General features: G+C 44.6%; 1 protein-coding gene and 1 non-coding gene across 2 annotated transcripts in view; both read left to right on the forward strand.

Annotated features, from left to right (window-relative positions):
• AP1G1 (adaptor related protein complex 1 subunit gamma 1) overlaps positions 1–22890 on the forward strand; it is an 82798-nt gene that overhangs the window by 38298 nt on the left and 21610 nt on the right. The window contains exons 5-16 of the mRNA XM_032804076.2: positions 1885–1961; positions 7913–8008; positions 8407–8487; positions 8770–8868; positions 10286–10341; positions 10847–10960; positions 15160–15300; positions 15935–15989; positions 19154–19276; positions 19623–19712; positions 20298–20425; positions 22332–22436. Coding sequence (XP_032659967.1) covers positions 1885–1961; positions 7913–8008; positions 8407–8487; positions 8770–8868; positions 10286–10341; positions 10847–10960; positions 15160–15300; positions 15935–15989; positions 19154–19276; positions 19623–19712; positions 20298–20425; positions 22332–22436 — 1165 coding nt within the window. The remainder of the gene's footprint in view (positions 1–1884; positions 1962–7912; positions 8009–8406; positions 8488–8769; positions 8869–10285; positions 10342–10846; positions 10961–15159; positions 15301–15934; positions 15990–19153; positions 19277–19622; positions 19713–20297; positions 20426–22331; positions 22437–22890) is intronic.
• Positions 12624–12691, forward strand: LOC116838693 (small nucleolar RNA SNORD71). Its single transcript, XR_004376971.1, has one exon. It is a non-coding gene; the product is annotated as a small nucleolar RNA SNORD71 (small nucleolar RNA).

Here is a 22890-nt window from a genome sequence, read left to right on the forward strand (position 1 = left end):
ACACTGAAGTTCTACAATGGCTCAGCTGCAGCTGTGCCACTGTAGTGTTCAAAGAGTAGATAAATCCTAAGCCTTTTTTTGGTAGAGTCTCTCTTTCTCATGGCCTGTATTGCTGCTACTCTAATACACACAGCACATAACAATCAAGTGTTCTTCAGGGCATGCTGCAAATGCAGTGCCTCTTTGTAATTTATCCCTTAAATCTGCCTCTGTGTCAGAGGACTAGCTGGTATCCAGTTAATGCCTATTTTAAAAAAAGGCTCCAGAGGCGATCCTGGCAATTACATGCCAGTAAGCCTGACTTCAGTGCCAGGAAAATTGGTTGAAACTATAGTAAAGAGCAGAATTATCAGACACATAGATGAGTGATATGTTGGAGAAGAGTCACCAAGGCTTTTGTAAAGAGAAATCATGCCTCACCAATCTATTAGAATTTAAAGGTATAAACAGATGTGTGGACAAGGATGATCCAGTGGATATAGTGTACTTGAACTTTCAGAAAGCCTTTGGTAAGGTTCATCAATAAAGACTCTTAAGCAAACTAAGCAGTCATGGAATAAGAGGGAAGATCCTCTCATGGATCAGTAACTTTACTAAAAGATAGGAACTAAATGGTTAGTCTTTACAATGGAGGGAGGAAAATAGCAGGGTCCCCAAAGGATCTGTACTGGGACTTGTTAGTCAGCATATTCAGAAATGATCTGGAAAAAGGGGTGAACAGTGAGGTGGCAAAATTACTCAAGATAGCTAACTCCTTGCAGTGGTTTTGGACAAAGGGATCTCACTAAACCGGGTGACAGAATGGCAGATGTAATTCAGTGTTGATAAATGCAAAGTAATGCACATTGGAAGAAATAATCCCAGCCACACATGCAAAATGATGGGGTCTAAATTAGATGTTACCATTCAAGAAAGAGATCTTGAAGACATTGTGGATAGTTCTCTGAAAACATCTGCTCACTGTGCAGTGACAGTCAAAAAGGCTAACAAAATGTTATGAACCATTAGGAGAGGGATGAATAATAAAACAGGAAATACTGTGATTGTGCTATATGAATTCATAGTATACCCACACCTTAAATTCTGTGTGCAGTTCTGGTGACCTCACCTCAAAAAAGATATATTAGTGTTGGAAAAGGTGCAGAGAAGGCCATGAAAATAAATAGGAGTATTGAACAGCTTCCATATGAGAAAAAATTAGAAAGACTGGGATTTTTCAGCTTGAAAAAGAAGACAACTGAGGAGGAATGTGATAGAGGTCTGTAAAATCATGAATGGTACAGAGAAAGAAGAGGGAGGTGTTGTTTACCCCTTCCAGTGACACAGGAACCGGGGGGCGGGTTCACCCAATGAAATTAATAGGCAGTAGGTTTAAAACAGATGTAAGGAAGCACTTCTTCACACAACACACTATCAACCTGTGGAACTTGTTGCCAGGGGATGTTGTGGAGGTCAGAACTATAACTGAGTTCAAAAAACCAATGAGATAAGTTCCTAGTGGTTAGTTCCATTGATGGCTGTTAGCCAAGATGGTCAGGGGCATAAGGTGTGCCTAAACCTCCAACTTCCAGAAGCTGGGACTGGACGACAGACAACGGGGTCACTCAAAATCGCCTTGTTCTGTTCCCTTCCTCTCAAGCATCTGTCATTGGCCAGTTGAAAGACAGGATACTGGCTAGATGGACCATTGGTCTCACCCACTATAGCCATTTTTATGTTCTTATTGCAGGTATTTGTGTGTGTGTGTGTTTCGGGTGGGAGATGTTTTGTGGGATTGCTGCTGCTATTTTTTCTTTATGGGTTTCATTTTAAATTTTTTTTGTCAGGTGTCTAGAGCTTTTGTAAATGAAAACTAAATAACTAGACTTGTTTCTGGCCTTGTAGGTGTTCTTCACACATCAGTTGTCCTCCTCACAGAGATGTGTGAGAGAAGCCCAGACATGTTATCACACTTCAGAAAGGTAAGTGCAAACTGTGCATTAGTATCTCTGATAGCTAATGTTTACATGCTTCTTCTGGGCTGACACTTCCATCCTTGGTCTTAGCCAACAGGATGTGTCCACAAGTTTGAGCGAAATCTGTGCAGCTAGTTTTAAATGAGGCACGTGATGATAATGCAGGCTTTCTGTTTCAAAAACTGTCACACAATATCATCAAATAATTAAATTAGAAGTTTTCCATGGGGTGGTTCTTTGAGTCGTCTTGTGAGCGTGGGAGGGGGTAAATTATAAGATACTGACAAATCACTTATGTGCGTGAAGACCGTGAAACTTGTTCCAGTGTTTAAGTCTCGTAAATGCATTATTCCTCATGTATCTGATTGCATCAGTGACATCTGAAGTGGGATAAAGTTTAATCTCCTTTTTCTTTCTTATCTAAGATGGGGAACTAAAATCATAAGCTTACACTGTTAACCTTACAGTTTTATACATTCCACTCAGGAAAAGGCAGAATTGAGGTTTTCATAGTATAGCTAGGTTTGGCAGAATTCAATTTTTATTTTTGATATTGATCAATAATATCAATGATTTATTTTAAGCATTTTATCTATTTTATCAAATTTTCATAGTTGTGCAAAATTGTGGGGAGGGTGTCAGTAGGAGGAATAGACAATTGTTTAATGATAGTAGAAACTAAGATTCAAAAGGTTAAAGCTTTATACCCATTAAAACACAAATTGTCAACATCACATAGTTAAGTCCAAAGCAGACTGCAAAGAGTTTCAAAGGGATCTCACAAAACTGGGTGACTGGGCAACAAAATGGCAGATGAAATTCAATGTTGATACATACAAGGTAATGCACACAGGAAAACATAATCCCAACTATATATACAGGATGATGGGACCTAAATTAGCTGTTACCACTCAGGAAAGAGATCTTGGAGTCATTGTGGATAGTTCTTTGAAGACAGCTGCTGCATGTGCACTGGCAGTCAAAACAGTAACAGTCTGTTAGGAACCGCTAAGAAAGAGACAAATAATAGGACAGAAAATAATGTCACTATATAAATCCATGGTATGTCCACACATAGAATTCAGTTCTATTTGTCCCTTCTCAAAAAAGATATATGAGAATCAGAAAAGGTGCAGAGAAGGGCAACAAAAATGATTAGGGTTATGAAACAGCTTCTGTATGAGAGAAGATTAATAAGACTGGGAATTTTCAGCTTGGAAAAGAGATGACTAAGGGGGGATATGACAAAGGTCTATAAAATCATGACTGGTGTGGAGAAAGGGAATAAGGAAGTGTTGTTTACTCCTTCACATAACACAGGAACCAATTAATTAGGCAGCAGGTTTAAAACTAACATAAGTACTTTTTCACCCAATGCACACTTACCCTGCCCACAAGTTCCACAGGTTATGTTGTGAAGTGTAACTGGGTTCAAAAAAGAATTGGACTTATTCTCCAGGAGCTTATCTATCAATGGATATTAGCCAAGATAACCAGTGATGCAACCTCATGCTCTGGGTGTCCCTGGCCTCTGATTGCCGGAAGCTGGGAGCGGACATTAGGGTATAGAACACTCAGTAAACTGTCCTGTTCTATTCATTCCCTCTGAAGCACCTGGCATTGGCCACTGTCGGAAGACAGGCTACTGGGCTAACTGGACCATTAGTCTGAGCCAGTATGGCCATTCTTATATGTCAAAATATACAAAGTAAATACTCTTAAATCAAACTCTCATTAGTTCTCAAGCAGCATTTTTCTTACTTTGCCTGTAAATTTCGGTTATCATTGATGGAAATATTTTTTCATTGGTGTTTGTGTATATATATGGTAAAATAGATGTTTACCAGCATTTACTGGTTAAAAACCTAATGCTTCAGCCTAAATATAGCTAACATGTCCACATTGCACACAGCAGTAATAAGGGGCATTTTCCCCAGGGCGGGTAGGAGTTTCAGAGCCAGCAGTGTTCTTGTCTTCTAGCACACTGTCCTAGCCCATGCCTCTTGTCACTGCCTGTTGTAATCTCTCTTGCTGTATCTGCTGCTTTCAGAACTTAACTGCCAAATTATGAAGATTTCCTTCCAGAATGATTTGGAAGGCATTCTTGGTATACAGTTCTGATTCCTTTGGGCAAAGGAGGAATTGGGAACCAAATGAGCCAGTAGAATGCAACTGGCCAGTTGCTCCACTGAAAAATCCTGAGGAGTCTTCTGCCTGCATGCACAGTTCTCAGCATACTCTTCCTGCAAGTCCTAAGTTTACTCGCAGGGACCTCAGACAGGCCCCCCTTTGCTGGTGCATTTTGTGTGCGCTAGAGCTGGGGTTAATGTTATGGGGGCAGTGGTGTTATCCTGAGCCATTGCCCATCTCTTAGGAGGTGACTGAGTCCTGGGGGGAGCGATGATGACTTGAGTCCAACAACTTTGTGCACCAGGGCTTCTTTTTGGTGGTGCTTTCTTCTAGCCATCTTTCTTGTGGTGTTTTATGCTGTGAATAGTATGACACTATCTGTTCCTAATGCCTGCTTCGTCTGTTTTATCCCTTTTATCTGTTTGGACTCCTGCTGTATGTTAGAATGAAAAGGTAAGAGTTAACTCTTCTAGATGGTGCATGCTTTCATTGGATCTGTAGAGGCTTCTGTGTCCAGTCACCACATGGAGGCACTGTGCACTAACACTGCAGTTGTGATTAATGTCATTTGCTAGCTATGCTATACTTGTCTAACAGGCTCATTGTTGTCCAGTTTTTGGCTTGTCGTTAAATTCCCATATCCATGGCAGTCCTGGATCTCAGTTGTGACCTCTCCCAAACTGTGAACCTATCTTGATCCCTCCCTTCCTTGTTTGAGGAATTTAGACAGTTTCCTGTGTTCCTCTTTTAAAAAGTCTGATTGCCCTGGAGCCTTGATGTATTCTCCTTACCACAAGGTGCGTTTTGCTTCCGATTGGCAAAGTGGGACAGCCCTGGGTAATTCAGACGGTCTCCTATATATAAGGGGGAGTAGGATAACAACTCCATCACTGGAGTGGTTATACCAGTCTTGGGAAACCAGATACTTGCAGTGGAGCATGGACTTGCACATACCCCACGGGCTCAGTAGGCAGCACTGGACTGTTCAGAACAGATCCATTGCACATCTGGAAGTATCTGGCTGTCAAGGATCAGCAGAGTGGGGTAGGCATCAACTGATCTTTATGGCTGTAGCCTTTGCCTTTGTTTGTCCTGTCATCAGTTTTGGTACCTTGCGTTGTATGTAAGAAAACAAAGAAAATGCAAAGCAGGGTTCCAAGAATGTTTATGCATACCACCCCAGTCAGCTGCACTTTGAATTTTGGGGGTGGGGGGTGTCGTCCTGCTCTCCTCTAAGATCTGAAGGGAAGCAACCTCCTCCAGTGATATGAGTCCGATTGCTGAAATGCTCCAGGGTGGAGGAAGGGAGAGTCAAGAAACTACAAGGAGAGAGATGTTTCCTTCTTGCAGAGCCATCTCAAATTTGCAGCGGAATGCTGCTGATTGAGCTTTTGTCAGGCACTCTAAACTCTGCCATGGCTAGCCTCTGGCAGATCTCCAAGGGGAATAATAGCTACCTGAGTGGCTGGAGCACAATCCTGTGGGGAAGACAGAGGTAGCTTTCGGGAAAGATTCTGCTGGAGGACATGGGAGTGAAGTGTATTCATTCTGCATATACAGAGGTGTAGGTGAAAGGAAAAATGATGCTGTTCTAATATGGTATGGAAGTCTGCCCAGACAGGTCTAGTGCCATCCCACCTGCAAATCACCCATTGCTCTTTAATTGGCCTTCAGTCTGTCTCAGCAGGACAGCCAGCTCCAGCACATTTTTGGACCTCCGTTTGACTGCCTATTTCTTAGGTTATTTTCTAAATAAATATATGGAGATATACCTATCTCATAGAACTGGAAGAGACCTAAAAAGGTCATAGAGTCCAGCCCCTGCCTTTACTAGCAGGACCAAGTATTGATTTTGCCCAAGATCCCTAAGTGACCCCTTCAGGAATTGAACTCACAACCCTGGGTTTAGCAGGCCAAAGCTCAAACTACTGAGCTATATTTCCCCCTCCCCACCCCCCTTACTTAATGTCAGCTCTGAGATGGAAAGATGAGTGGAATGAGAGCAAGATTACTTCTTCACCATTTTAGTTAGTTTACCTGGAGATCTACCAGCTTTAACAAGCATTATGTCATGTTCTGGCAAGCAGGTCAAGACTTTTCTTTAAATGAGAACATGTTTTCTAGAGAATGAAACTTGGAGACATGCAGTATCCAGCTCTCCAGAAATGTGATCCCACCCTGTGGCTATCCCAGCCTGTCTTTAGTGTGTGAGCAAGAGTGTTTTGGTGGATTGTGGTGGTGATAGTCTTCCATTTCATCACTCCAACTATTGTGAGGCCCATCACAACCTGTCCATTATAGTCCTGACCTGAGAACTACAGTCAATGTTATGTGCTGCTGGTAATCCCCATCTGAGTACACCCATGGAATGTGTGTGCTGCTACAGAACAGGGTTAGAAGGGACTTCAAGGGTCATCTAATCTAACCCCATGCCAAGATACAGGATTTGCTGCATCTAAACCAGTGGTGCCAACCTTATTACACAGGAGGTCCTCAAACCTGAGCACAACCTTTTGTGGGCCGAACTGAGTCCCCTCTATATTTATTTATTTTTTATAATTTATATTTTAAGTTCATCTTGTTTTGTATATATTTAGATAGGTTGTTTTTATGTACAGTGTTGTCTGTTTACGCACTCGTGTAATATAAAATGAATGTAAACATGACAACAAAACACTAATGAATCAGCCATTACTATACTGTGTTGAAGCAGGCTCTGGGCCTTATGAAATGCTCTGGTGGGCCGTAGTTTGGGCACCCCTAGTCTAAGCCATCCAAGACATTTGGTTATCCAGCTTTCTGTTTGAAAGCCTTCAGTAAAGGAGCTTCCACAACTTCTTGGGGTACTCTGTTCCATTGTCCTACTGTTCTTACAGTTAAGAAGTTTTTCCTGAATTGATGGATGGAGTAGTGAGACACCCAGGACAACCAGTCCAAGAGCTAGAGTAGAATGAGGCAAACTATCTCATGCAGATGACTTGTCTCCTAAAAACAGTCACATGCAGTCCCTGAAAGAACCACTTTTCCTGAAGGGTGAGAAGATGACCCTTGGAATCAATGCCATCAACTTCTGCAGAAGTTGAAGCTCTCATTTTGAAAAATTGCTGCGGGTGTGTGGGGAAGCTGTGAACAGGAGAAGGTGGATAGGCCCTGGGGAAGCTCTTTACTGTGGGTACTACCCAACTATTGGAGGCTGAGTGGGAGGTAGAGCGGTGAAAATTCTCCACCTTTGACTACCCTGGAGGGTCTTCAAGGGGGAAGAGAAGAGACAGAGCGCCTTTCTGCAGCTAGCTGGGGGAGAGTGACAAACTTGAGACATCCATAAAGACATCTGTTTCTGTTGTGGGAACCCCTAAAGACCCCCATCAGGGATCTCACTATGCTAGGCACTCCATACATGTAACAAAAAGATGGTCCTGGCCCTAAAGAAGTTAGATTAAGTTAGCCAGAAGCTGGTGTGAAAGAGCCCCAATGTAAGGTCTAAGGACAGCACCCTGTGAAAGACCAGCACCCTTCTTATTTTCAGCAGCTGATGGCAGGGAAACTCTCCATGGCATTGTCTATGAACTTGGCTTGTGAAGCACCTCTGTTATACACCTCTGGGCTTAGTGGGCTTAGCTCCCTGAGTAGCTCTGTATTATGGTGTTCAGGTCCTGGCCATACGTCAGTGTCAGTATGTTCAGATAACCCAGCCTGTGCAATCAGAGATGTTCTGTGCGGAAGGATATGTACACTGATCTTCAGGACTCATTTTTGGATCCCTACATCAAAAGTGTGGAAGACAAGTGTTATGAGTATACATTCTGATGGATCTTTCTTCTTCACAGCTTGTACCCCAGTTAGTTCGTATTCTGAAGAACCTTATCATGTCTGGATATTCACCAGAGCATGACGTGTCTGGGATCAGTGACCCCTTCCTGCAGGTAAGGAATGATAGTAAAACTCTCAGGTAGCGGTCTCCAGTGTGGTGTTTGGGACTTGGTTTCAGACTCCCTCACCTATTGTGTGAATTCATGGCAGGAGGAGTAATCTTATAGCTATCCATATTCTATTCATATCAGTTGTTTGGTTGTAATAGGAGTGCTTCTGGCTAGAGGATGGAGACCTAAACATAGTATAAATCTTTTCCCCAGACCTCACTGAGGGAGAAGAGTTCAAATCCTCCATCTCTGCTCTAAACAGAGGTCCTCGTGATTTAATTGCCATATTTATCAGCATTTGATCTGTGTCTCCTGCACTCTTCCATGAGTTAACCGGAGGCTACTGCATAAAGTTGCTTTATGCCAGATGTGATTTAATTTGCTGCCTTTTGTTTTTTCAGGTACGAATCCTGCGGTTACTAAGAATTCTGGGGCGAAATGATGATGACTCAAGTGAAGCAATGAATGACATACTTGCTCAGGTGAGGCCTGCCAGGTTAGGTTGATATTCAGCCTAAACTGCTCCTCTTAATTTCATCTTGTTACTTCTAGTTACATCCCTGTGTACCACAGAGTGAGCATCAACTCATTGTGCCACAAGTATGTGCTTCTGAGGGCAATGATTTACTCTGGCAGATGCTAACAATCTGGGCAAGTGGGAGGACAGTGCCTTTTTCTGATACAGAAATGAGAGGTGGACTGGGTAAGGGGCTGCAGATACTGGCAAAGCATGGGCAGTTACTTTACTTTTTGTTTTTTTCCAGGTTGCCACTAATACAGAAACAAGTAAAAACGTGGGTAACGCCATCCTCTATGAAACTGTATTGACTATTATGGACATCAAGTCTGAGAGCGGACTGCGAGTATGTTGCCTTTACCATGATTCTTTTCACTAAACCCATAGGATCATAGAAGTTAGAGATGAAATGACTGATTAGATGGAGCCCACCTGTTGGGGCTAGGACAGGTACTAGTTTTCCTCGTGGACATATGAAGCTAAAACGTTACCCTTGATTTTAGCCAAACAATGGTCCCCAGACTGAGTTCGTCAGTTAGCGAGGTCTAGTACTTAAGGCTCTAAAGTGTCACTGGAATTGGTTGAATCATAGAAACGAAGGGCTGGCAGGGACTTGGGTGAGTTTTCTACTCCAGTCCCCTGCACTGAGGCAGGACTAAGTATCATCTAGACCAGTGGCTCTTAACCTGGGGTGCGAGGTGCCCTTTCTGGGGATGCGAGACATGCCAGATTTTTTTAGAAGGTAAATCATCTAAAACACAAATTAAGCGCAGGCAGGTAAGTGCAATACTTTCTTTCATCAAACCTATGTATTAACATTATACATTTGTAACCATTACTGTGTTAAATTTTAACTGCAAAATTAAAATAAATATATAATTCTCTTTCATTCTATAATTATGTCTACTTCAACGATTTTTGATAAGGGGTACAAGAACATATTTTTGAGAACCAGAGGGGTGCAGGCTGCAGTAAAGGTTAGGAACTACTGATCTAGACCATTCCTGACAAATTTTTGTCTTAAAAAAAACCCAGTGGTGGATATTCCACAACCTCCGTAGATAACTTGTTCCCGTGCTTAGCTACCCTGATGTCCAACCTAAATCTCTGAGAGTGATTATGGTGCTGGTGGTAGATGGGCTTCCATAGTCTGGGATTCCAGAGAATCTCAGAGCTTGGGCTCAGGACAATGTTACATCAGAGAGATCCTGTGCCAGATGTGGTATCAATAGCAATGTCTGGAAGCTAACTGATGAGGGAAGGGATGAGAGCTGTGCCAAGAACCATAATGTGTTGAGGCACTGTGTCTCTCTCTTCCTGAGCTCCAGGAGAGTGATGATGGATTCCTCTTGTATTTTCTATCCAGTGGCCAAGGAGGTGGAAACATAATGTGGAATGTCTGAGGGAAGCTCTAGTGGTTAGCAAGTTTATTCCACAGTTGAAGCATGCACAGCTGTATCAAGACTTAGTGCCCTTGTACGACTTGCTGTATATTGTGCAGTGAGATTCCTCTTTGGATGGGTGTGCAGCCTTCTCCTAGAGCCACACTGTATTTAAAGGAAGTGCAGTGGGGAGCCGGAACCATGTGCATGACTCCTGCCTCTTTGGTTAATTGGTGTCTGGCGTTCTTGCTGTTTCTGCCCGTCATTAGCTGTAGCACTTTGCAAGGTATTTGTGAAGGACCATGTGTGCTCATGAAGCTGCGGTGAGGAGGAACAGCAGCTTGCTGTGATCTCTAATCTTCCCAACTCTTCTTTCTGCAGGTGTTAGCCATTAACATCCTGGGCCGTTTCTTGTTAAATAACGACAAAAATATTAGGTAAGTTACCTGAAGTGTGTCAGACATAGGGCACTGCTGCAGCTTCCGAGGCAAAGTGTTGGGAAAGGTTATGGGGGGGGGGAGCTGCAGGGGGTATGGCTAAATTGCCTTGGTGACTAGTTTTCTTTCTCCTTGCCATACTTCTTTCCCTGGGTGTAGCATGGCCTTTCCTCACTAGCCAGCAGGTCTATAGCAAGCTACTGCAGCCCAGTTATAGACCAGAGATAAGTTCCTGGAATAGCTTAGACAGTTTTTTTCCAGCGGCCAGTGAAGCTGCGCTTTCCTTTTGTCGCAGCAGAAGTATCTCCTATAGTACATCTACATCTCCTGCTTGGAAACTCCCCTCTGGTTGGGTCAGAGAGCAGTGTGGCAGATTTTCCTTTGGTCCCAGTAGCACTGGGAAAATCCTGTCCCAGTGCAGAGGAAGACTAAACCCCTTTACTTCGCAATGAAACAGAATGTCTGGCACAAATGTGGTGGTCTTCCTTTGTCCTCTCTATCCCAGATATGTAGCTTTGACATCTTTGTTGAAGACTGTACAGACGGACCACAATGCAGTACAGCGGCACAGAAGCACCATTGTGGACTGCCTAAAAGATCTGGATGTCTCCATTAAACGGTAATTGAGCTACGGAGAGCTATCTGTCTGACTTATTATGTCAGTACTGTGAGCCTGTGGGGTGGGGGGAGAGAGACAGATGCTCGTTAACTGCCCAGTGCAGCAGTCCCACAAGGGATGCTCTTATTACTGTCCAGTCTGTCCCCTGCTTCAGAGAGAACAGGGATGGTGACAGGCAGCCAACTTATCAGGGAAACTGCTCTTACGTAGTATCTTAAGGGCCTGGACCATGGAACTCCTTGCCAGAAGAGCTCAGTACAAGCCCAAGCCTGAATGAGTTCAGATCAAGTTGTAAAACTCACCTTTTTAGTAAACTCCCTCCTCCAAATTTATGCTTGTAAAGCCATCAGTGAAAGTCCTACAGGCCCAGAGTGGTTCTTCACTGCCTGGAGAATCAGGCAGAGGTGTACACTGTTCTGGGCTTTTGTGCAGTACTCCGCTACCATGGTGATAGGAGTTATAAAGAAACCTAGGGGACATGGCTTTAGCTCTGGTAGATTTGTCACAAATGCAGGATTGTTTCCTGTCGTACGTTTTCTGGTGTTCGGTATGAGTTTAAATGTTCAGACTGGTGGGGCTTCTGCTCTATCTCTTGGGAGATTATTCCACAGTCTAGCACATCTCACTCCCAGGGATTTTTCTCTTGACATTCACCCTCATTCACCCTGTTACTGCCTAGCTACCTCCTTTTTGCCACACTAAACACCTTGATTTTTCATCTTGCGCCTGTGCAATACTTGTGGGCTGCTGTTGTGGTTCTGTCTGTCCTCCCACACCCTATCCTCACTTTGCCAAGCGTTGCATATTTAGCTTTTTCAATCGTCCTAAGTTGGGCCTTCCAACTCTTTGATCACATATTACTCTTATCTAAACTTGCTCCTGTTTGTCAATATTGTTCCTGTATTGTGATGGTCAGAACTCAGTGTCAAGTATCAGAGGGGTAGCCGTGTTAGTCTGGAAACTTCCACTACCTGCGTCTGACGAAGTGGGTATTCACCCACGAAAGCTCACGCTCCAAAACGTCTGTTAGTCTATAAGGTGCCACAGGATTCTCTGCTGCTTTTACAGAACTCAGTGTGATATTCCATGTGTCCTTGCACCAAAGCCAAAGGGGCCATTATACTCTTGCTCAGTGATATGACACCTCTGCATGTGCAGCCCAAAATTGTATTGCTTCATTGCTATCATATCACATTGCAAACATACCTGTTTTGTTGTCCCTGCAATCCATGGGTCGTCTGCGACATCACGGCTTGTCAAGTTTCTTTCCCTATTGAAAATTTGTGTAATAGATTCAACTTTGACAGATAATCAGTTTTCATGTTTTTAATCTCTCTGGACCTTTTATTTCTGTCCTCACTCCTGTCGTTAGCTCAATTGTTCTGAATGTTGCTATTCTGCAGATTGGATCTGCCCTTCTGTTAAATTTTAACTTAATCTGTCTTTGTAAAGGGTATTGCACAAGCTAATCTTACAGTTGAACTCCATTCTGAGGTGTGACTGCACAAGAATTCAGCAGATCAACATCTTTCTATTGCTGAGAGCCAGGGCCTGCATGAGAGGCTATAGATGGATCTGGTGTGTGGGAAGTCAGTGTCATGCTCTGGAGCATGGTAGGAAATCAGTGATATGCTAGAGCCTTGTAGAAGATTCTACTCTGGTCTGTGCCTTAGTGATCCGTCGGCAGAGTGCCCTGTCACAATGCTGACACTCAAGCTGCTGACAACCACGTCTGTCATTCTGGCAATCAGCTGACTTGATGACAGAATCCCTGGGAGCACTAAAAGCAGGTGTTTGTGGAAGCCAAGGGGGATGATAGCTTTTTTGTGCATTTGGTATTGGCTCTCTGTTGAGGCCCATCCTTGTCTCCTTTAGCTATATTGTCATGTATGTCAGTTTAGTGCAGTTAAAAGTGTGTTTGGCCCTTGCTTTCAGCTTGTCATCAGCCCACTAAATAGCTCAAGTGCTTGGGAGATCCATAAAGGAAATGACTCTCTGAATATGGTCAAAGAAACTGCAGCTGTCTTGTGCTCAGTGCTCTGATGTATGGGGTTGTGAAGCACCAAAGCACTTCCTGTCTTGCTGCTATATTGATCCGCTTCAACATGACACAAGATTAAAATGTAAACATGAAATACCCGATGGTCTAGTAAGGTTAAGGGCAATAAAAAAAGAAATTTTTAAAATATATAAAGAAAAAAGCAGTCTAGCAATTGTATAGGTCCATTATTAGACAGGGATCGTGAAATGTTGATGTAGAAAAGGCAAAAGTGTTGGTTTTTTTATGTAGGGAAGAAGCTAGATCACATAGAGTTTACAGGGTTAAATACTTTATATTTTGACAGTAACTAGGGAATATTAAATGGTAGCTGCTAAAGCTAAACTTTCAAATCTTCAAGGCCAGATAACTTGCATTTAGGAGTATCAAGAGTTGAATGGGGAGCTCTCTGAGCCATTGATATTGATATTTAACAAATCTTGGACTTCTGGGGAAATCCCAAGTAATTGGAAAAAAGCTAATGTACCAATACTTAAAAAGGGCCAGCGGGTGATTTTGGTAACAGGCTGGTTACCTGCGCATTGGTCCCAGATGAAATCAAGAAAATAGTGATATTGAGCATAATCGGTGAAGAACTAAAGGATGGCAGCATAATTCAATATGATTTTACTGCAAAATAGGTCTCGGCAAACAAGCAATATCTTTTGTGAATACAGATTTGATTGGCAAAGAGGTGACTGTTGGCATCACACAGGTGGACCTCAGTATGACATTCTGATTTTAAAAAACGAGCACGAAACAGCATGATTGTTGCACATATTAAATGGATTTTAAAACTGGCTCAGTGATCTCAGCGATAACTGTAAGTGATGCTGTTTCCTCTTCAAGAAGTCTGTGGCCTCGTGATATTCAGTGTCTCTATTAATGATCTGAAAGAGAGAATAAAATCATTGCTGATGGATTGCAGATGACAGACTAGTGGAATGGTAAATGATAGATAGCTCAGTATAATATGTATTGCTTAGAAAAAATGAGCTGGGCTCAAGTGAACAATGTGTGTTTTTAATACAGCCAAATACAAGGTAAAACATCTGGGAACCAAGAATTTAGGTCACGCTTACAGTATGGGGGACTGTATCCTGGAAAGCAATGAATCTGAAAATTACTTAAGGGTCATTGTGGAAACCAGCTGAACATAAGCTCTCTGGGCAGTGCTGTGGCTGAGGGCTAATACAATCCTTGGGCCTGTAAACAGAGGAACACTGAATAGAAGGTGTTATGGTTTCATTAGTGTTTTACGCAGAGGTTATAACTGGAAAATCGTGTCCAGTTCTGGTGTCCACAGTTCAAAAAAGTTGTTGACTAACTGGAAGGTGTTCAGAGAAGAACTACACAAATGATTTGTGGTCTGGAAAATCTGTTTTATAGTGAGACTAAAGGAGTTCCATCTAGTGTATTCAAGAGAAGGATGAGAGGTGACTTGATCACTGTTTACAAATACCTACACGGGGAAGAGATTTGTGATAGTAGAGGGCTCCCTAATCTTGCAGACAAAGACCGAATGAGACCCAGTGATTGGAAACTGAAGCTAAACAAATTCAGACTAGAAATAAGGCACCCGTTTTTAACAGTGAGGGTGATTAACTAGTGAAACAACTTACTGCGGATGTGGTGGGTTCTCTATCCCTTGAAGTCTTTCAGATTGGATTTCTAGCTCAGCCAGACCCTTTGGATTTGATGAAGTAAGGTTTTCTGTCCTGTGCTACGTGGGCAGTCAGACTAATGATCATCATATCCTTCTGGCCTTCATTTATGTAATTGTAACCTCTTGCAACCCAGCGTAGCTTTCACTATTATGTCAGACTAATTCTGCAAGGTAGTGACAAATGGCTGGAGGTTCAGAAATTCTCAGATGGACACTTGCTGCTTGAAAGGTGTTCTGTTATTTAGGATAGTTAGAGGCCTCCATAAAAATGCTGGAGAACTTCCGTTTTCCCCTCTTTTCAGTTGGTTTTTGTTCTCAGGTGCTTAATATCTGCTGGTGAATGGGAAAGTAGCATTAATCAAGATTGCTGCTGCTTTCCTTACTGAAAGATGAGAATGCAGGAAATGAAGGGATTTGGGCAGGTAGGAAACCTGTGCCTCTATTTGTCATTTGATGGTGATAGCTTATTAGCGCGCACTCTCTCTCTCGTTCCAGGCGTGCAATGGAGCTGAGCTTTGCATTAGTTAATGGCAACAACATCCGTGGAATGATGAAGGAACTGCTGTATTTCCTGGATTCCTGTGAGCCAGAGTTCAAGGCAGATTGTGCCTCTGGAATATTTCTTGCAGCAGAGAAGTAAGGGCTCAATTAAAGTTCACATTAATCCCCTGCTGGTCCTGGGAACTGTGTGGCTGGGCATTTGTGTGGCTGGGCATTTGTGTATCTCCCCCAGCCACGCCAGAACCAATGAGGCTGGGGGACTGTTTTGGTCATTTCTTCCCCTCCCGTCTGCAAATTGGCCCTGGTGTGGTCTGTTATATATCTGTTTTGAGAAGTGGCATGGTCCAGTGCTTTATAGCTTTATGGGAGGTACTGTTTGTAGGCACTTAATTACTGATTACATTATTAAACAAATCCAGTGTGCTGACTCCTTCTGCTAAGTGGACTGGATGCTGTGTTCAGTCTCTCTTCCATTAAATTGTGAAACAAGATGATCTTATTACTACTGTGACTTTGTAATTGGAAGACCAGCTCTACTGTCCTGTACTGCAGAGTATCACTTTACTCCACAGTAAAGGTAGTCATTTGCTCACATATTGAAAAACTGAATCCATATACTATTTTTCCAGCAAATGTGAGATGGCCTCCTGGTGAGTGATGAATCAGGAGGTGAGGGGAGAGGAAGCTTTCATAGTCCTGCCCAATTTTCTACTGCTGATAAATGCCAGAACTAATCACTCATCTGACTTTTTCTTCATTATCTTCTTAGATATGCCCCTTCCAAACGCTGGCACATAGACACAATTATGCGAGTCCTAACAACGGTAAGTGGTGCATATCCTGAGAACCTATGAACAGCTTTCTGTAACTTCATGCAGTGGCTAGTTCTGCATCAGTTTAGAACCATCAGCCACTCTGCACTGTAGTTGTGTTGACTGCAGGCCTTTGGATGCTAATACAGAGCACTGTGTGTGTAGGAGCTAGTAACAAGCAGCTTAGGATAATTAGTTAGGGTGTTCCCTGAAATGAGAATTGGAAAGGATTTTGATCTCTTTTTTTCAAGATTTCAGAAGAGAATGTACAAGGAGCCACTATAAAAAGATATCCTAATATTTAATTACTTCAGTGGCAGTAGCACCCAGGGGCTTCAGGAAGGGTTAGGGCCGCTTTGTACTGCATGCAGTACAAGTAAATACAAGTAAAAAATACAGTACAAGTAAAAAAGATACCATAACCCAAGAAACCAAGTGACATATGAAGGGTGAGAGGAGAAGGGTACAAATACATACAGCTTTTCGAGATGGATACTCCTGCCATTCTTATGTAATTAATTATACATAAAGTCCCAGCTACCTTTGGACCTAATTATCATTTATTGACTGACCACTTGATAACAATCACTGCTGAGGTGGGACTAGAGGAAGGCCTTGCAGATGAGGTCAGTGAGAACATGCCATGTGTATGGGGAAGCACGGAAGAAAGCATGGAGGAGTTTGTGTCAGAAGCTGACAAATGGGTGCTATAATTTAACATTTGAGACAACGGTCTTCTCACAAAGCGCCTGAGAAACTGGGGCTGTGGTCTCCAGTTTGATTCCTGTCCCGAGTGTCCTCATGTGGAAAAGAGTAGCTTACTTTGAGACTGAGGCTCGATTTCCATTCAAAGGCTGACTTTCATTGAGAACTGCCTCGGGGGATTGCCCTGACTGAGGCCTGCTGAGGTATGTCTGGACTGCAGCTGGGAGCATGCCTCCCAGCCCAGAAAGACAGGCTCAAGCTAGCACGATACATTGTGGCACAGGAGGTGACATGGGCTGGTTACCCAAGTAGAGACTCTGGGTTGTACTCGGGTGGCTAGCCCAAGCTACCGCCCACATTGCAGAGTCCACACTTACTGTTTCCAGTGTGCTAACTAGCTAGAGCAGAGACAGTGAATCTGTCTGTGCGCTGGGAAGCACCCCCGCAGATGCCATCCAAATATACTCAACGGCCTCAGTCCCTTTTAATCTCTCTTAGCTGTGCGTGTTAGGGCCCATCTCTATGTGCTGCAGCTCTTAGTTGTCTGTTTGGCCAAACTTTGATCTGCTCACTATTAATGCCAAGGGTTAGCTTAGTCGGTGTCACTAGGCTGCATGTAATTTTCTCTTTGTTTCTGTGCTCTTGCACAGTTGTCCTTGGTCAGCTTTCTGGCTTTGTTCTTGATGCCAAGGCCCACTGGACAAGAGATGCAGTTCAAGCAATATACCTCCTTCCTCCAAGATGCCAAAGTCCAATGACATGTTTGCTGCCTCATTTGCGTTGTAGGGAGAGGTTATTCCCTGGCTCTTTGTACCATGTTCCTGGCCCCTAGCCAAAGGGTCTGTAAAGATAGATAAGCAGGCAAGTCCGCTGGCCTGTCCTTCATCAGACCAGAACTCCGGCTGTGAGCAACAGAACAGATAGAGCCACCCTCTGCATGTCTTCGCTGAAACCATTCTTGGCACCAGAGGATGTGACACTGCTGCCTTCTTTGCTCTGTTCTTTGGAACCGAAATCCAAGGTACCTTGCATGTCTGCATCTTGAGTTCCAAGGTCCATGCAAGGAGGAGAAGCCAGTGGTGCTGTCGTCCTTTCAGACTGTCTGGGGGCTCAGAGAGATGCTTCTTTTGTGGAGGCATCTGTTCCTTTTTCTGCTGTCTTAATGTGGAAAAGGCAAAAGAGCCAGGGGCCTGGGATCTTAAGTAAAGGAACATCTGGGTAAGCTCTAAGAGAATCAAAGACCTTGGTGCTGAGTGATGCTGTGAAAGAATTTCTATCTTAGAACTTTTTGTATGGGTTCAAAGTAAACATTTGACATTGGTGCTTGTGCAGCAGGGCTAATAGGAGAAGTTGTCAGACCAACTTCTCTCCCCATTCCATCCTCTGCTTCTCTCTGGAGAAATGTAGTCCTAATCCGTGCAAATGCATAACAGAAAATCAGTCACTACCTCCAAAGAGCTCAGTCTGGATTTGCCAAGACACAATAGGTGGATGAAGTAGGCATAGGGGGATGTGGGCAGGACAATCCTGTGGTATATTTGGCACATTTTCGCTGGTAAGCAGCAGCCTTAGCTTGTGCCTGCCTTGCCATTCATCTGCTGAGTAATGCAGATGGCAATGACTTATTTTCTTTCTGGTTCCTGGGGGGAATCATGTAATTTGGTTACTTTCTAGTTTGTGTTGTGATAGCTTTCCTTTTGACAGAGAGATCAGTGGGCCTCTGCAACTTAGATTTTTCTGGATCATCAGGATGTTGTTTGTTGTATAGGGGGGTGGGGGGAGAAGCTAAATAATCACTGTTTCCTGCTATTACCGGACGGTGTGGGTTCACCATCAGCCATAGGGTATGTCTGCCCTGAACACTCACTGAGGCCTGTGGGTGTGCATAACTACGTCCTGCAGTGAAAAGCAGGCTCTGTCCACGCTGCGGAGTGTAGGTACATGCAGCAGTGAAATGCTGTGGCGTGGGGATGCAGTGGGGAAAGGCTTTGATGGGGGAGGCTGTGGGAAGGGCTGCTGTAGCTCCCCACACTGGGGAAGCGCTGCAGCAGCAGGGAGGCAGTGGGACACTACGTTGCTATTTTTAGCAATGTCGGCAGGAGAGGCACTGCCAGGGAGTGTAGTGAGACATGTAGAGTATGTACCCTAAGGTTCTGCTTTGTCTTTACTCTACTTGCTTAAGCAGTGCCTTGCCATCTACACTGCGATTTATACCCGTGCCAGTGGGTCGTGCAGTGTATGTACTCTACATACTGCAGTAAGGAGTGTGCAGTGCAGACACACCCACAGAGCATCTCTTTGGGATGTTGTGAAGCAGTTTTTAACTCTTAGCCAATTCTTTAATGTACCCTTTAAGTCTGCTCTGAGTTGGCTTGAGTTTCACTGGTGGATGCAGTATGCTGGAAGAGGGTGTGACAGTGAAACCAAAGAAGCCTCTTGTATGTTTCTTGGAAATACGACTTCTCTTTCAGGCAGGAAGTTATGTTCGAGATGATGCTGTCCCCAACCTGATCCAGCTGATAACAAATAGCATGGAGATGCATGCCTATACTGTACAGAAACTCTACAAAGCCATCCTTGGTGACTACTCCCAGGTAGATGTCCAGCCCAGGTTTCGCAGCAATCCCTAGTGTCCCTGTTAGTGAGCCAGCATGAGTGACTTCTTCCAAAGGAAGCTAAAGGCTCAGTAATGTCCACTGAAAATCCCCCATGGGCCAGTCCTCTGGCCGGTGAGGACAGGAATGGTCCTAATTATACCTGTTGGTGATGCGTACTGCCCTTTGGACTGTACCAAATGTCCCCCAAGAAGCCTCTTGGTGCACTGGCCAGGCCTGCTGTGCCTGCTCGTAATGGGCAGAATTGGATGCTACTGAGCCTGGGCTTTGTCTGTCATGCAGAGAGCTGTTTGTCCCTGACATGTCTAACCTTCTCTTCTGACAGCAGCCCCTAGTGCAGGTGGCCTCTTGGTGTATGGGAGAATATGGAGACCTCTTGATATCTGATCAGTGTGAAGAGGAGGAGCCAATTCAGGTATAGCTCTGGAAAGGGGGAAAGTAGAGCAGTTGTGAGCGTACTGGGGGGGTCGGAATACTGTGGTGCTGCGCATGTGGGAGTTGGGGGATGCTCTTGCGTGGGTTAGGACTGGTGGACATGATGCTGCTGGGTCGGAGAGTAATCGCCCTGCTGTAGGATGGAGCTGCGCTGGGGGCACGTGTATTGTCAATGCTGGGAAGCTCCTGGCATTGATGTTGAGTTGGATGGGCTTGGGGGTTAATTCCGGCCATGCAGGGGCTGCACATAGCACTGCTAATGCTACTTCTCCTTGGTGTATGGGGAAAATGCAATTTATAAATATATCAAATTTATGGATTTTAATTTTTAAATGAATGTCTCAGTGCCAATCCAGTGCTCTGCATGCCTGTCCCAGAAATGGAAAATCCCACTATGAACACAAACAAAGGGTTGGACTGCCCATAAATATGCTTTCCAGACCATATTCTCTTTCGTGATGAAGGAGCAGAGGGAAACAATGGCTTGGGAATGTGCCCAGGAGGTTGTGCAGCAGAGCCCATCTCTTTTCTCGGACACTAACGCTGCTGCACTTGCTTTGCTCAGGTAACGGAAGAGGAAGTACTCGATATTTTAGAAAATGTCCTGATATCGAACATGTCTGCATCCGTTACACGAGGTTATGCTCTCACCGCCATCATGAAGCTTTCCACAAGGTTCACCTGCACTGTCAAGTGAGTCTTCCTTGGGTGCTCACACTGCATGGGGAGGGCGTCCTGGTGAAGGCCAACAGGACAGGAATGTGGCAGACAGGAGGATACAAGCAGCAGTGGGACTGGAGGGAGGGTTTCTGTGATGTAGCTTCTACTTTCTTGTACCATAAGGGGTTTTCCTGTTGCTTAAACTTTCTGATCCTGCTTTGCATACATGTATGAAGAGTGTTGTGTGGGTTTGTATGTGTCATGCTCTCCCTGTTCGTTATCGTCTGTGCTCTGTGCAGAGACCGTGTGAGTTCACTTGAAAATATTCTGTTGCAGAAGTGAATCCTCATTTACGTAGATAGTTTCCTTTTTGAATTCCCTCTGTCCATAATTCAAAGGGAATGAACAGCCATGTTGTTTGCAGGTGGCTTTTCTAGCACTGTCCACACTGCTGGTACTGGGGATCTCATATGCCCTGTAGTATTCCAGCAAAGTGGAATACTAGCATTATGGGTAGGGCCCTACCAAATGCACATCCATTTTGTTCAGTTTCACAGCCATAGGATTTTAAAAATCATAAATTTCATGATTTCAGCTATTTAAATCTGAAATGTCATGGTGTTGTAATCATAGGGGTCCTGACCCATAAAGGAAGTGTGAAGGGGTCGCAAGGTTATTGTAGGGGGGTTGCGGTACTGCTACCCTTACTTCTGTGGTGCTGCCGGCGGCGGTGCTGCTTTCAGAGCTGGGCAGCTGGAGAGCAGCGGCTGCTAGCTGGCCACCGTCAGCACCAGCGCAGAAGTAAGCATGGCATGGGATGGTATTGCCACCCTTACTTCTGCACTGCTGCCTGCAGAGCTGGGCCTTCAGTCAGCAGCCACCACTCTCCAGCCACCCAGCTCTGAAGGGAGCAGCACAGAAGTAAAGGGTGGTATGATATGGTATTGCTACCTTTACTTCTGTGCTGCTGCTGGCGGGGTGCTGCCTTCAGAGCTGGCTGCCTGGCCAACAACTGCTGCTCTCCAGCCACCCAGCTCTTGAGGCAGCACAGAAGTAAGGGTTGCAATACCGCATCTCCCCTAAAATAACCTTGTGACCCTTTTTGGATCAGGCCCCCCAGTGTGAGAAACACTGGTCTCCCCCATGAAATCTGTATAGTATAAGGTAAATACATGAGCAATGGGTGGACCCCCCCTTGGGGAGGCTAGCTACAGCTCTGCCCCTTTTCACCCACAGCACGTTTCCCCCCTCCCTGCCGTCTGAACCCCCAAGACCCCCTGACCCCATCCCCCGGCTGGAGGATCCCCGGGCTGGCCCTACCCCCCACCTCACACTCACTCTCACACTGCCCAGAGGAGTCCCATGCCTCCGCTCCCCAAACCACCTGGGGAAAAGCAATTCTGGTCCGGAGGAAGCTTTTGATATGCCCCATGCAGGTTCCAGGGCAGCTGAGGCGGCGGTATTTGCTACTCAGCTTCCTGGGTTCATCTGTAGTCCAGGGAGATTACTGATGAGCCCAGGAAGCTGAACAGCATATACCATCTCTGTCACTGCCCTGGAGCCTGCATGGAACAATACATCGAAAACTTCCTCCCAAAAGCCTGCACCAGGGTGTTCGACAGCTGCGGCAGTGCCAGGGGAACCAGAGCCTCCCCGGCCTATTGTACCTGCTGCCCATGTGTAAAAGCACACAAAAGACCAAATTTCACAAGGGAAGACCAGATTTCATGGTCTGATGTGCTTTTCATGGCTGTGAATTTGGTAGGACACTAATCATGGGCTGCATAGTTACCAAGGTGGTAAATTAGAAACAGCCCTGTCCCTATTGGTTACAGGCAGTTATATGGACACCTGCTGGAGAGTTCTGAGCTCATGTCTGGGGAATAGTCTGCCCTTGTTCAGTGCTTATTGGGTTCATTATTGGTTTCTTGCCCCTCAGCCGCATTAAGAAGGTTGTGTCCATCTATGGCAGCAGCATTGATGTGGAGCTCCAGCAAAGGGCAGTGGAGTACAATGCACTTTTCAAGAAGTATGATCACATGAGGTGAGTACAAGAAATATTTAAGGTGAGAAGGGACCATTTTGACCACCTGCATAACATGGGCCAGAGAACGTCACCCAGTGATTCATGCATCAAGACCACAGCCTGTCCTTGAGCTGGAAGCGTGTCTTCTAAAAAGACGCCAGTCTTGGTGTAAGGACATCAAGTGCTGGAGAACCTGCTATGATCTTGGGAAACTTTCAGTGGTTAATGACCCTCACTGTTAAAAATGTGCATCTTATTTCCAGTTTGAACTTTGCTGACTTCAGTTTCCAGATGTCTGCTTGTTATGCCTTTGTCTGCTAGATTCGAGCCCCTGTGCTGTCTTATGTAGTCTTCCCGTGTGAGTCTCTTTAGACCGTAATCAGGCAGTCCCCACCCCACAAAAAATACTCAGACAAGGTCTGTCCTCGTCGTCCTCCCCAGACGTGGGTACCAGGGAAAGATAATGGGAGTC

This window comes from Chelonoidis abingdonii, chromosome 19 (assembly GCF_003597395.2).
Source record: "Chelonoidis abingdonii isolate Lonesome George chromosome 19, CheloAbing_2.0, whole genome shotgun sequence".
Taxonomy (NCBI): domain Eukaryota; kingdom Metazoa; phylum Chordata; order Testudines; family Testudinidae; genus Chelonoidis; species Chelonoidis abingdonii.